This window comes from Diospyros lotus, chromosome 7, assembly GCF_014633365.1.
Source record: "Diospyros lotus cultivar Yz01 chromosome 7, ASM1463336v1, whole genome shotgun sequence".
Classification (NCBI taxonomy): domain Eukaryota; kingdom Viridiplantae; phylum Streptophyta; class Magnoliopsida; order Ericales; family Ebenaceae; genus Diospyros; species Diospyros lotus.
The window spans coordinates 30,454,810-30,471,045 of record NC_068344.1 but is presented as its reverse complement, the minus strand read 5'-3'; the positions used below and the strand labels follow the sequence as shown (position 1 = coordinate 30,471,045).

Here is a 16,236-nt window from a genome sequence, read left to right as displayed (position 1 = left end):
ACGACGATATAAACTGTATTAAAACTAATATTAGCGATGCCGTATCTTTTCAAGAATGAGTGTCTGTTTGTTTATAAAGAAATATAAAATGATGTAAAGTGTAACATAATTAAGATTTTTGTAAATAACACTTATCTTGATTAATTCTAATTTGGCTCAAATTATAATTGTTATAAATGACATATATCTTTATAAATGATATTTATCTTGACCTTTTTAAAGATAAAATTCTTTATGGATGATTATTTATTTTAATATCCTGAAATCTTTTTAGAATTAAATTTTTTTATGAATAATTAATTATCTTTCTAGATAAATTTTTAAATGCTAGAATTATCTTGTTTGTGCGTTTGTGCATGACCTACACATATAAAAAATTTATACCTTTTAATCTAAAAATAAATTTTAAATTTTTAATAGACCTTTATTTATGACATAATAAGATAATAATAATTATTAGCTTAAGTCATACCAGTATTACGGTTTTCATTACTTTATAAGATATTTTATATTAATATATTATATTATATAATCTAATCGTATAAAAGACATTATTATCAAAATACCTTAAATACTGTGCCTGGCTTTGTTGACCAAAGCGGCAAGGTCTTCCATCATCTGATCTGCCGTCCGAAACCAAAGGGCCCTGCCTGCGCTCTGCTCACTCATCGGTTGTTGGTCGACTCTAGAGAGAGTTTCAATTGTTTCAAGGTAAAGTTTCCCAGACTAGGAGTCATTGTCACTCACGTGACACCTTTAATAAATTAAAAAAATTATGTATCATTCTCTCCGAAACTTACATCGAGTCCTCGGATAAATAATATATTAGTGTCAATTTGATGGATTTCGCGTTCGATTCTCATCCTATACAAGAATCAAAAATCCAACATGTGATTTATCTCTCTTCATGTAATTGAGGACATGAATATCGAGAATTACACAAACACGATCATCCTAAGAAATTATACGTTATTGTCTTATTTACTTAATATATTTTTTAATAAAAACGTGATATATAACTAATAACCCATTCATCAGTTATGACTCTTAATATTATTTTAAAATTTTTTCTTCACTTCTGGTAAAACTTAAAACGATAAATAAATATTAACTCATAATAAATTTTGTCATTAGAATTATAATTTAAGTTATGGTAAAAATTATGATAAAAAATATTAATTTATTATCATGTGAATTTTTTGGATAAAGGATTAATGTAAAATCATCAGAATTAATGATTGAGCTGGAAGGCAATGGGTGGTTAAAGGAAAGGATTAATCTAAGGATTGGGAATTGATGGGAACTTAACTTAGGACCATTAACCTCATTTGTTAGGTTATAATGTAATTATCATATAAGGTGAGACTTAGAGATCATGATGATGATGCTAATTTTGTTTGTGATTATCACAAAGATAATTTAATAACAATTAACTTAAATTGAAAAATAAAATAATTATTTTATTTTATCATTATGTTTAGTATGCATAGGAATTGAATATTTACTATATTTTATTGTTATGTTTGGTAGGACTTGATTTGATGAGATAAAATGATAAAAATAATCAATTAACAAGTATGTTCTTTCACATTATAAAAATAATATTTAATTTAAAAAAATATAATTATTCAATATATGTTAAAAAATTATTTTCCCTTTTTGGATAAAAATGGAATAAAAATATTTTTTATTTAATTATAAAAAAATTATTTAATGACAAGTACATAAATAATATTCAACTAACATTTAAAAAATAGCAAATATTAATTCAAAATGTAGTTTTTTACATGTTTAATAGCTAAAAAAATAAATATAATTTTATATAATGACATGTAATTAATAAAAATTGGTTGAATATCAAATATACACGAATAAATTTCAACTAATATAACAAGAATTTGTGACAAGTGGTGGGCAATGACTGACTTATATATGTAGTAATATGTAATTTGAAAAAAAAAACTATGGATAAAATTGTAATTATAACAACCATTCCAAAAAAATGAGAAGTCTTTCCATCCATCTTGTGATAGAAAGCCAATTTGAGAAAATGAATCATTCTATTCATTCATAACAACCGAACAAAATAGAATTTTATTTCTATTTCTATTCTCTTAACCTCTAATTTGTCTAGCTAACTAATTAAATATGATCCTGGTAGCAATGAGGTCTGAAAAAATCACTAATAGGTACAGAAATACCAATTAAACACTTAAATTTGACACTTGATGTGATATTCTGTATTAATATATTATATATTTATATTGATATAACATATAGTATAATAAATTAATAGACAAATATCACTACATATACCAAAATTAAGTGTACAAAATAATATTTTCAAATAAGATATTTCCATGTAAAATTCTAACAATATATGATACTAATAAAATGTACTTTTTTCTTAATCTTATAAATTCTTTTTTTTTAATATATTTTTTTTATTAACCCACCATCACGAACACCCCGCTATTCGACCCTACGATATTAATAGGAGATATAAATCAGAAAACTCAACGGTTAGTTTAATCCCTAACCCCACTACAAATGTGAGGGCGACAAGCAATTTTTAACTTTTAAGATTGCTCTGATTGTTGAACTTCTTCCTGACTAGAACTCGAACACAAAACTTGGGGTCTAAAGAGCATCACCCCAAGAGATTCTTCCTTTGCCAGTAGAGCTATACCTTGGGGCCACACTTTCCTTTCTTCTTCGTCATCTACTTCTTTTAAATTATTTAATAATAATACCATCAACCAAATTTCCACATTTTCTTAAAAAGAAAAACAAATTAAGAGTCTCATACTTTAAAACTTTCCACAATGCCTATCTATGGCCAATCTATCTATTTCTCTCTCCTTCTAAGATATAGTGTTCTTTTGGGAACAATGAATCTATCATCCCTACACATGGAGTTGCTAAATTGTCTTTTCTTTTTCTGTTGGGTATTAATGCCCAACTAAATATTATGTAAAAGGCACTCCAATTCACTTAACCTCATCAACCATTTAAGTTCATTTTTTACCTAAATATCACTCGTTAAAATGAATAAAATAAACTTGTATTAAGATAAAATTAAAATAATTTTTAAATTAAAATATAAAATAGTCAAGATAAGACTATAAAGTATTTTAATATTTTTATTAAACTATTTGTTAAATTTTTTAAAATACACTATAAAACATGTCTCATTTTTTTTTATCTGTGAAGTCCAAAACATGTTTATTTGGAGCGAAGGAGAGAAAAACATATTTAGAAAATGTCAAATAAGAAGTTGCGTGACTTTTTTTTCAAGAATCGTCAGATAAATTTAATAAACACATTAGAAATGACAAAACTCTATAATACTTTTCGTATCTTGTATTTTTTGATTTATATATTGATTAACAAACATTATCCTAATCGGTATAAGAGTTTTGCAAGGCCAATATAATAGAAAAATAATTACTCAGGTCTACAAAAATAACCCATTCCACTATTTCTAGATTTTTCATAATTTTGGGTGAAAAACAGGAAGTTTATTTATAATAAAAGCAATTGATTTATTTTCTTCCCATGCCCTGGGCTCGTGGCCTAAATGGCATCCAATGCCATTTAGATCTGACCTCCAAGCGGCGAGAATACAACATAATGCCAAAAGGCCAACGAGATTCTAGATTTGAATTTTCCATCAAAAAGAATCAATAGGCCACAGCCACATGGCCATTTGTGATTTTGGAACATCATGGCATGTATCGAGCCATCTTGAGGGACATCCTAGAGTGTCCTTTTAGCACAAATTGAAAATGTTTTCGAGTCATGATGAAGCATATGTTGGGGCTGCAATTGGGCATGCATGGGGCATGCCATATGCCATTGATTTCATGCGCATGATTGTGTTAGCTACCTTATGTTCTTGCACATGAGAGCCCATCATTTAGTCTAATTAGTTTTGTGCGTACATGTAATATAGTCCTTCGAGTGTTGCCTTATAATAATAATAATGATGATAAAATGTTGTTTAAAGCAAATAATTGTATATTAATTCCTTAGCTTAGACTAACATATGTTTTTTTTTATGACGGACTGTGCTTTTCACTTTTTCTTTAATTATACCAAGTTAGTATATTTAATTTGTATAGTAGAATAGTGTGTCAGGGTCTTGTCCCAATTTTTAAAAGTAATTGTTATTAAATAAAACTCATTGAAGACTTCACATGTGACTCTAACATCTTTGTCAAATCAATTCCCAAGCTAGCTTGAATTCACATTAATTTTAGTCTCCAATAGAGCTTACAACAATAGTTGGAGACTAACTTACTTGAATCATGTTTTGATACATAAAAATTACTATATTAAAAGTAATTATTGTTAATCGTAACTTACCGTTCATTTTATATATATATTAGGGCCGATTCTAAGGGTAGGCAATCAGGGCAATTGCCTTGGGCCCCCACCAAGACTGGTCCTGGCCTTGTTGGCATGGACCTAGGTGATTTGTAAGCATTTACAAGGGCTCATTTCATATTTTATATATATATATAATATTAAATAATATTAGGGACCTAAGATGTTAGGGTTCATATAAAATTTTACTTAAGACCCCTAACTTCTTAGGGCCGGCCCTGATATATATTACAACCTAATTTCATTTTAATAGTTTGCGAAGAAAGTTTTAGATACATTATTTTGTTTTATATACCCATTAGTCACTTTTAGCAAGTATTTTTTAGTGAAGACCCGTATTATATTAATTAGTCTAGAACCAATCCAAACTTCCTATTGTATATGTACGTGCTAGAAATGTATTCTAATTTAACTTGGGTTAAATTGAGATATGAAAATTCTACCCTCATGGGTGTTAGAGATTAAAAGAAGTAAAGTTCGTTATAATCAAATCTTATATTGATAGTCTACTAAGAATGTCTTAAATATATTATTTAATCCCATAAGCCCATAAATCACCTTTTAACTTGTATTTTTGAATAATGTTACATACGTTATATTCTATCTTCCACCATAAATGTGACCCATAACACACATCCTATTTTATAGGGGGATTCATGTGCATCCATGACACTTCATAAAATTTGTTTCCATCCCAGTTGAAGTAGTATCAAAACGACAAGAAAACTCATCTTCTTGTTCTCGTGAAACAATGTTGTACTTTGTACCAAAATGCTGCTTTTGTCCTATGCTTGTTGCAGCAAGCATTAGACTGCTTTCAATCTTGAGGTCTTATCTCATGGAAACAACTATTTTGAAGCAACTTTAGGTACAGAGAAGGTATCAAGATAAAATAGGCAATTTGATATGGAAGATGAAGATTCTTCCATGGCTTCCCATGTTACAGATAATATGTTCCATTTACACTATTCATTTACAGAGTGATGAACTGAAAACAAAAACAACTCAGGAAAGGAAAAGTGGAAAATAAAAGAGTCAATGAGAGAGCTGAATACATTTCTTTGATTCTCCAGACAGGAAAAGAGAAGAATCGAAAGATCAGAACATCAGAGCCCAACTAGATGTCTTCTTTGATTCTTCAGAGACAGCAGTTTAGATCTAATTTGCTTCTTCACATTCATGCTGCCGTAGCTGGAATGCTAGATGAAAAATTTAAATAGGTTTCAATAATTCGCGAGACCAGCATTTTGAGCCTTGCCCAGAACCGATTCTACGCTTCCTTGGTACAGATTTAGGCTTTTTGCCAGAGAAAAACCAGCATACATGCCATCCACAGCTGCACTAACAATCCCGCCTGCATAACCAGCTCCTTCTCCAACCGGATAGAGTCCTTTCAGTGATGTGCTTTCGTATGTGTCAGGGTTGCGTGGAATCTGGATGGGAGAACTGGTTCTTGTCTGGAGAAAGAAAAAGTTCAATCGTATCTGCTAGATCAAAATTATAATTTGTTGCTATTGGTTTATCATTGGTATGCTTTACCAACTTGAAATGGAGCAAAATAAAATCAAAGTTTCAAGGAACATCTGCTGTAGAATTATTAGTCAGTCAAATGCCACTTTCTGAAATTGAACAAGGCACAAAAATAAGAAACTAAAATATAAAACAACAAAAAAGATCCAGCCAAGGAAAATCACATAAGACAACCAAAAAATAAGATTACCTCCACTCCATGAAGAAGAGCAGTGCTGGAGATAAATCCTGGCAACTGGAAATTGGAAGAAGATAAATACATAAAATCAACAATTCTGAGCATTTAGCATGGGGAGGAAAGAAAACAAACCTCTCTGTCAAACATTGAGATTGAATTTTGCAAAGCTTCCGTTATATAGCTGGGGAACAATTCATGGAGTTTGGCTGCCTTCACACCCAATCGATAACTTGATGGTGGAACAGATGCTCCTACGCAAGATTATTCAACTTAGATAAGCATTAAGAAGCAATGAAATAAAGAAATATTTTACCTGACAATTTGTTCTCAAGAAAATCAGTAACTGTTTGTACAGGCACCACAAAGTTGCCCCCTCCCATGGTTGCTGCTCTTCGCTCAAATTCCCTCTGATGAATGTAAAAAAGTAGCCTTCATATAGTAAAAAATAATTTAAACAAACAACTGTTCATGAAATAGTACATTGCATAATGCAAACAGCATATTGCAGAACTGCTAGCCAAAAGAAAATGTTAAAGTGGATTTACTACATGGGATGAAATGCCATGAGGGAAATTGTGCCTTCATGATTAGATGGACATATTCTCATTTAACATTTTACCTTGCCATTTGTAAGAAAAGAAGAAGAAAAAAAAAAAAAAAGCTTGAAACAAACATAAACATGAATGGAGAAAGCAGAGCTACCTGGAACTCAACTCCTGCCAGTGGTCCATGGAAATTTAGAGCATCAAAATCCTTGGATGATACAGTAACAACTATTGCTGCATTTGCCCACTTAGATGCTCGTCGAGAGAATGACATGCCGTTGATACATAGTTCTGATGGATCTGTACTAGTAAGAACAACCTGCAAAAAGTGTCTTCTTCAGTGAACTCATCCACTTGATCTCTGGGATTATGACTTCTAGCATATCAGTCCACCAAAAAATATATGTCATGATACTTCTAGAAAGAAATAATGCTTGATATTGAAACACAAAAAGTAAATTTTAATCTATAGCCTATATATGCTGGTGCTTACTATTCCTTCAGTTAAGTAATTGACAGAGGAAAATAAGCCCAACTCTAAAAGATCTATATTAGCCAAAACATGCAATTCTAGAGCAAAAGGAAAGGCCCTTTTTGATTTTGCTATTGTTTCCAGTTTTCTACTATTGTGTTTTTGTTTCTAGTTCTCTCTGTGTGGAAAAACACGAAACACCATTCTTTCATGTTTATTGTTTCAGTGTTTTTTCTGTTTCATTTTTTTTTGTTAGGTGTTTTTTCTGTTTCATTTTTGGTTTTCACACAACTAAAGCAAAGGACAGCCCCACTTCCCATCTCCTTCTCTGACGACTTCTTCCGGTTTCCTTTATTGGTTTTACTTTTTCACATAATTAACGGACAAAAAGGGTCTTCACTTCTCATCTCCTTGTTCTTAGATCAATCATCCAAAAAGACGAGAACATAAATGAGGATGCTACCCATAGAATAAAGGCATGATGGTTAAAATATAAAAATGCATCTAGTGCTTTATGAGATAATAAGATTCCATTAAAATTGAAGAGAAAATTTTATAAGATGGTTATAAGACCAGTTTTGTTATATGGCACATAATGTTGGGTAGTAAAGCATCAACATCTGTAAAATATGAGCTTAATGAAGGTGAGGATCCTAAGATAGATGTGCAGTCATACAATAAAAGAAAAAATTAGAAATGAGATTATTTGTATTAATGTCAAAGTGACCCTTATTGAAGAAAAGATGGGCAAGACACAATTAAGATTGTTTGGTTTGTGATATGAAGACCAATAGAGGCTCCTATGAGAAGAGTGGTGGAATGGAATATAGAAGTAGAGGAAGACAAAAAAAGAACAGGTGGGAGACACCTAAGTTTGATATTAATTATATGGGCCTTACCTTAGATAAGAACATAGATAGAAATGAATGGAAAATTAGAATTCATGTAGCTGATCCCACATAATAGGATAAAGGCTTGGTATGATGATGTTGTTATCATTGTTGGTTTTATTATTCATTTTTTGCATAATCAAAGCACAATTGGGCCTTTACTTCTCATCTCCTTTTTTTTAGCTCCTTGCATTCTTCAATAGTCATCAAAACAGTATTCTTTTTATTTCTTTCCCCTTCTTTTTTCTATTTTGTTTCCATTTTGACTGGCAAACCACTGGATGGATGGTTGTTCTTCTTCATTTTCTTTTTACCACTTTCTTTTTCACTGCCAGCACTGGCCAGTGAGGTTGGCTGAACCCAGACCTAGGTTCAGTGAATCCTCACTGCCAGTGGAGAAGAAGATGACGAAAGAAGTAGAAGAAGACAAATGAAAGAAAGGAAGAAAGAGACGAAGAAAAACAACCACCTATTTGGTGGGTTCACCAGTAGGAGACTGAAAGAAGAGCATAATTATTGAAATGTTTTTAGGGAAAGTGTATTTTTGAGAATATAAAAGATTATTTACATATATTATAATCACTTGATAGTTACACAGTTTTTTTTAAACAGCATTTTCTGTTTTTATCTTCAAAATTTTGAAAATAGACAACGCGATCAAATTAAAAGTTCAATTTCTATTTTTTTAACAGAAAACAAAGAAGGGAACAAAAATATTCAAAACACAAACATGAAAACTGGTTACAAAATTAAAAGGGCCCTAACCTATACAAGTGAAATTGATCATATATTAGCAACAACATGCATTTCTGGTGCATTAAGCTCACAACTATTACTAACACAGTGAGGCAAGTAAAATGAAAGAAAAAAATTAGAGTATAGCATAGACACGCTTTTCCCAGGAATGTTGCAAGCACCTAACCTGCCCACCAGGACACATGCAGAAGGAATAACAACTCCGCCTCATAGCTCCCAGATTAAAGGGTGTATCCACATCTTTTCCATTAATATACTTGACAACCTTGTAATCAGCAACTGGTACTTTCCCACGTCCACTGCGGACTTCATCAGCAAATTCAGAGTACTGCAAATTTTTATAAATTTGACTGAATCAGCATGAAACATTAAATAGCAATAAGTGATTCATTAGACAAAAATCTTTTCCGAATCTTAGCAAATGTCCATTCCAGATTAAGAGTGCATTTCTACACAAGTATTTGACAACCTGTACAAATAACTACAGTTTTCAAAAATTAATGTCATCTTAAGCACTTGACTAAACATCTCAGACACAATACAATACAATTATCTTCGAAAAAATGAAAAATCCTTGACTGGACTTGGAGGCAATTTTATATTCATTGACAAATAAGCTGAAAAACAACATATCAAGCCTTAATCCCACTAGATGGGTTGGCTACATGGATTCTAGCTCACCAATCATCTCTATGTATGCCCATATCTTTTGACAAATAAGAAGAACAATTGACTAATTTTGTATTCCAAAACCTCCTCTTGGAAGCTAAAGATACTGCTTATTTTCTTGATTTCTTCTTCCTATTCATAAATTTCTGAGAATACGTGAAAGAATCTGTTCACTTGTCCAGTTGATCTTCCAGGAGCAAAGCAAGTCACTACTGCTTGGCTAGAAATGTTGGAAAGCAATTCTGCTATAACAGTGGTATAGGAAGCTCATAAAAGTTCTAGCTAGTGTAAAACATTGTCAGCAGTTACTAATTATGTTACAACAAAAGCTTTGTATTATTTCAGTACTGCTTATCTGTACTTCAATTGGATGAAGACAACTCCTTGTCTCAATAAATCTAGCTTCAATATTAGCCTACAAGTATATTCAATTCAGAAGTAAAGCTGCACAGGGGAGCATCATTGGTGAAGCAGTGACTCCACCTTTCAGAGTAAACAAAGACTAACATGCTATAGGAGTATGATTTTTCGTAAGAACTGACAGCATAACCTACCTGTATGCTGTTTATTAGGTCTTGAGGATGCTCAATCCGCAAACCAACCTGTTCAGCCATGTAACATGTTACCAAAGGAAAAAAAGTTTTGATAGAAAAGAACAACTACCAAATATCCAGTAAAAACATTAACTTTCGTAACACTAGCCCCTGGACCAAGTGACCCACAAACAAAGCAACAGAAAAAAAAAAAGTCAAATAAAGCATCCAAAATGATTCCCCACCCAAAAAGAGATGATAGTTACGGTTGCTTTAGTGAACTATACTTCTACAAGCCATCTCCCCTTCCTTAGGGCAAAATGGTAGGAGGTGATGGAAGTGTAATACAATAGAGTATGCCAATTAAACTTCCTTGATGAGTTGCCAAGTTAGTTCCCTCTCTCACAGGGTATGGTCTAAAGGCATACCCACACAAAAGAGAAGGAAGAAAAAAAGAAACTAACAAAACCAAAACCTGAATATATATGAAATTAAAAAAAAAAATGCTCTAACGATCAAAGATTATGAAAATGACTTTTACTTCATATTTTTATTTTTAAAATTTTTATTAAGACATTTAATTCTATTTTAAGAATATTCCTCATGTTGAATGCCTGAACATGCATGTCCAAGCCTGCTTGTACCTAAGACTGCAACTCATGGGGTGATCAAGGAGGTGGTATCAATTACATGCATAAACCCATAGCTATCCAATTATTGTACTTAGATGGATACAAATCCACCGGCAATCCCAACTTTATATGTTGACAAACCCACATGAGCAAATATATACAAGAACAACTGTGAACAACCTATGCTCACGGCCTGACAGTATAGAGAAAGAGTTTTGGTGTGGGGGGGAGGAGGTATGGCCACAAAGGAGGTGGTGGAAACTTGATATATACAAGAACAACTGTGAACAACCTATGCTCACGGCCTGACAGTATAGAGAAAGAGTTTTGGTGTGGGGTGGAGGAGGGATGGCCACAAAGGAGGTGGTGGAAACTTGATACAGTTTTCAGCAGAAACGCATGAAAGAAAAATCTTGCATTAATAGAAACTCACAGAAAAATCTTTAGGGGCCAGGTTCAAATCATGAGATTGAAGCATTTGATATATGTCACGGGCAGAATGACCAACTGCAAGCACAACTGCATCACATCCCAGCTTCTTGCTATTAAACTCTAAGTTGGATCTGGAATCAGAAACTTCCACTCCTACCACATTTCCACTCTCTACAAGCAAGTCACCTACCCTTGTTCCAAACATGATATTAACCTAGGCACATCAATGATAGAAAGAAATTAGTAAAGTAGCAAACAAGTATTAGACTAAATTTATCTTAAGAGGCTTCAAACTATGATTTGTTTCAAATATATGACTCACCCCCAGTCCTTTTAAATGTTGCCGGAAGTTGCGCAAGAGCGGAACCAATCTATCTGTTCCTAAATGAGGCTTTCCATCAACTAAGATATTCTTTGGAGCACCAAAATGAACTAATGTCTTCATAACCTGATAATTTAAGTGAAACTCATTAATGGATAATAGCTGCGAACAGAGATCCTATAAGCGATGCTTGTACAATCACCAAAACACACATAAAGTAAATGCTAGTTATAGGTTGAATAAGTGACTCACAGCAAGAACACTGTGACTGTTCTTTCCAATTCTAGTTACTAGCTTTCCGTCACTCCAAGTACCTGCACCACCCTGCCATACATAAGTCCTTAATCCTCAATAGATTAACCAGGTACTATCTACATTCTTTATCATATACAATACAGTCTGTAGTTAAATGTATGTAATATGTATGACTACAGTTAACTTGCAATTTTATGTGAAATGACTGCATAACTAAAACAATAGAAACTAGGTCATGGCTTTAACAATGATTAAGAGAACAAGTTATAACCTCCCCAAAGCAAAAATTGCTTTCAAGTTGTAAAACTCTCCGAACTACCAATGCTCCAATATCACGCCCCCTCCTTTCAACTGCTTGACCTCTTTCTATTAGTGTAACATCTGCACCAAGTTCTGCAAGCACGAGAGAAGCAAACAACCCAGATGGCCCACTACCCACAACTGCTACTTTTGGCTTTTTAGTAGCTGGGTACTTGTATGATTCACTTAATTGAACATGCCCAGCTTCTCTTGAGAAAGCCCCATTGTTCATCCTTCTATAATCACGAACAATGTTAATTATATCTCCAGAAAGTCTCTCATGAGGCATATGTTCTATTAACCCAACCTTGGGTTCCAGTCGGGAAATGAAGTCTGCAGTGCGAGGTTCCAGATCCAAAAGTTTACTAACATCCATGTCTACAATATATACAAATTTGGGCTCCTTAAGCAGCTGAAAAATGTCAGGAAAGCACATTGTTAGTCCATGAGTAACAAGGAATCCAAATTCTTTATATTATTTGTGAAGGCAGTATAGGAAACAAAAATAGCACTTTTTATGATTAACAGAATGAAAGCGGACATCTAATGATTTTCTTTTGAAGCCAAACATTTTAAACATTTTGGGAACTCCATCGTATGGAACATAACCTGTGCGTACAACTAAAAAGTAAAATAAGTAGGTAAATCCATAAATAAGAGAATGAAAGAGCACATAAATTTGAACCCTAATGGACCAGGATTTTCAATGTAGCCAATTAGAATCTTAGATGTGAAGAATGAATATGTATCTACCTATAATTTATAACATTTCTAATAAATTATAATTTATAAAAAATGACCCTTCCTTTTGCAGCTAAACTAATGTGCACGCATTTAAATAAATAGAATCTTAGAAATCAAGGATCAAAATCTACCCATAATTTAAAATACTTCTCATAAAGTATCCAATAAATTACCCTTTCTTCTACTATTCTACCTACACTCAAATCCTTAGTAACATTGAAACAAATAAAACAACTATATATATTCCAATTGGGCTAACCTTCCTTGAATCAAAAGATTTCCGGACAATTGAGAAGGCTTCAGGAGGCAGCATAGAAGCAACCTGGCACAATTTAAGAACTGAATTACATAAAAGAAATTTAAAATCTCTTAAGGAATGTGGTTAATATATACCACAAAATACAACCAAATTCCAGAAATCAAAGAGTCTGTTCGACTGGCAGTGAACTTAGGAAAAGAAAAGAAAGCAACAACCCGAAGTCCACATGCAAATAGTAAAATTTGGTCGTAGCTTAAAAAGCCAACCAAGCAAAACAAAAATCAACATCCAAACCCAGTTTTCCTTTTCCATTTCCAAAGCTTTCTGTAAAACAAACACAGAGAATTACCGGAAATTCAAGAACTTTGGCGATTTCTTCAAGCAAGGCCTCTGAAACGCCAAGAAAATCTTTTCCGGGGTCTCTATGGACACTGACGCCGAGATTGGAAAGCCGCCAAAGCCCTTGGAATTTCTCGGCTTCATCGAGCTGAGTTTGGCGTCTGGAGTTGAGCAGCTTCTTCTTCTCGGATGGGTACTTCAGCTTTCCAGTCCGTTGGGACCTCTTGGCGCATCGGACGGAGAGGCGTTTGGGAGCAGAGAAAGAGGGCGGCTTTGGAATGGAAAATGGGAGTTTTGGGTTGGGATTTGGGAGCGAGAGATGGACGGGGACGAGCTTGGAGGTGGCAGCCATGGCTTAGAGAGTGGTATGGCGGTAATAGTGGTAACACAGAGGGATAAGGATTTTGTAAACAGAGATGGGATAGAAAAGAAAATGGGTTCAGTAAAAGGAAGTCAAGTGGAAATAACGAGAAAAAGTGGATAAATGTGTAATTTACCAAATATATGAATATATACACGCAATGAACTCGCCGGAAAAACCGAGAAACACAGTGAAGAAAAAATAAATAAAAAGGAGAATGAATCTGCCGGCTTGAACAGTGAATAGCAGCAACAACGAGAAATTTTCCGGTGACTGAATTCTTTCCCAATGTTTCTGGTTTTTTCTTCAAATTTAAGCTATAATCTCCCTTTATCCATCCTAAGGACACCCCTAAGATAAGATGGTTTAGGATGGATGATTAAAGCTTGAGAAAGCAAGGGACCAGTTTTTAAGGGAGAAAAGCTACGCCGGAAAACGAGGGCAACTTTCAAGATCATCGCAACGACGAAATTCGAGCCGAAAGAAGGGTAAGGAATATCTAGAGCAGGCACTGTGTGTAGTGCACCATATGGGCATCGAATTGGTTTGTCATGAATATGTATTATTGTTGTAATATTTTAAAATGGATCCATCAATATATGAGATGTTGTGTTTATTGTCAGTTTATTGTGTTATCTTAATTTAAGAAATAATTAATCTACGCTGCCCGACAAATTTATCAAAAGGTTATTGAAAGGCATCAAAAAAATAAAAATACCATCGTCCAAATTATAAATTTGTGAACCCTGCCATTATCTTGCTCGTCTGCTATCTCCCATTTTCATGATGGTCAAGGATACAGTAGTGATCGACGAAATGAAACGAAGGCAATGACAATTAGCGATTGCATTGGCAACCATGAGAATATAAGAGAAATGAGGGAGCAAGCGAACAAGGTAATTGCAAAGTTTGCAAAATTGTAATTTAGGTGAGGGCATTTCTATCTTTTTGGTAGATTTGGTAACCTCTTTGATAAATCAATCGGTTAGTGTAGAAAAACCCTTTAAGAAATAGTAAAGGTTTCCATAAAAAACTTATGGTGTTAGGTGAAAAGAGCTAGCCGAGGCTAGGGATGACAATTGCAACCGAAATCGTGGGAAACCAAACTGGTTAACGCGGTTAAAAATCGTTTGACTTGATAATAGTTTTGTTTGAGGAAAAATCGAACATTGTTTCAATGGATATGGTTTTCACTAAAACCAAACCAAAACCCGAATCGAAACCGAACCGTTATGTGGGTAACCAAACCAAACCAAATCAAACCGAATTGAATATATAAATATATATAAAATATATATTATATATTAGAGGGGCGGTTGCTAAACCCAGCCCAAACCCATCCTAGCCCAGCCCACTTGCAAACTCACCCCACCCCAACCTACTTGCAAACCATTCTCTTCTCTTTCCTATCTCGACCTCGCTCTCTCTTACCCTCGCTGCCTCTCGCTCTCTGCCTCCTCTCTCTTGCTCGTCTGCTCGTGCTCGCTCTCTGTCTTTCTATTGCAGTCTTGCTCTCACTCTCCCTCGCTGGCTCTTTCTTGCTCTCGCTAGGGCTCAGCCCCTCTTTCTCGCGCTCGCCTTCGTTCTTTGCCTTTATTGCTCTCGCTCGCCCTCGTTCTCGGCCCCTCTCTCTCTCGCTCACGCTCGCTCTTTACCTCTCTCTTGGTCTCGCTCTACCTTATCCTGCAAACAACAACAAACCCTTCTCTCTCTTCCCTTTTCTCTTGATCCGTTCTGTTGCTCGCCCTCGACCGCTTGCCCTCGCTCTTGCTTACTACCTATCTCGCTCTCTCTGTAATACAAATACAGTTTTGAGAGCAATAATCGAAACATAAGAAGCGTCGACCAAGGGAGTCGGGAGTCGTAGACCTTCGTTTTTTGAGCATCACACTTGAATTGCCTTATGCAATTTATCTTTGTAAGCCAACAACAAGGTCTCTCCCCCTCTCTTTCTCTCGGCAACTCACAAATTAGGGTTTCTAACTTGATTTATTATTTTGGTCTGATTGATGCACAAATGCCTAAATCTAAATCTAACTTTCATTCTATATTTGTATGTAAATCTGTAATGTTTAAGAATATGTTTGTGTTTACTATTTCTTTCTTTACTCATCTGTTTTGGTTTTCTTTCCCCTTACTGTAGTGAATAGGAAGGTCGAACTTTTTGTTTCCTCCCTCTGCGCTTGCATCAATTTTTTTGATCAAATATTAATATATATTGTGGCTGTGTTTGTATTTGTCACTTAGATTTATAAATAAATTAAATTATTGCAATTTAGGAGACACAGTCAATTTGAAGCCAAAAACATGGGGTTAATGTTAGGATTTTCATCTAATAATTAGATATATGTTTGCATAATGTTATTTAGTTTGTTGGTATGGATTAAACTAAAAAAACCATGGTTAAAGCCGAAATCGAATGGTTTGGTTATGGTTTTTAATTTTTAAAATTAATGGGTTAATGGTTTGGTTTTGGTTTTAGTATTTTAAGTTTGGTTTGGTTATGGTTTTAGCAAAAAATGAAACCAAACCGAACCATTGCCAACCCTAGCTGAGGCTTGACATAAAGGTTGTTTAGCTAATAATTTTTAAAAGTAGTTTATTTTTTTAGTTGTGTAAAGATTACAAAT

At 33.8% G+C, this 16,236-nt stretch overlaps 1 protein-coding gene across 1 annotated transcript; it reads right to left on the bottom strand.

Moving 5' to 3' along the window:
* Positions 1 to 5,263: 5,263 nt before the first annotated feature.
* On the bottom strand, positions 5,264 to 14,140 carry LOC127806996 (uncharacterized). The gene is made up of 13 exons (XM_052344652.1): positions 13,256 to 14,140; positions 12,907 to 12,969; positions 11,875 to 12,315; positions 11,601 to 11,672; positions 11,349 to 11,474; positions 11,028 to 11,240; positions 9,984 to 10,031; positions 8,927 to 9,088; positions 6,800 to 6,961; positions 6,411 to 6,504; positions 6,230 to 6,348; positions 6,110 to 6,154; positions 5,264 to 5,846 (listed from the first exon to the last, which is right to left on the bottom strand). The coding sequence occupies exons 1-13, from the start codon at positions 13,595 to 13,597 to the stop codon at positions 5,613 to 5,615; spliced, it is 2,121 nt and encodes a 706-aa protein (XP_052200612.1). The 5' UTR covers positions 13,598 to 14,140; the 3' UTR covers positions 5,264 to 5,612.
* Positions 14,141 to 16,236: the final 2,096 nt, after the last annotated feature.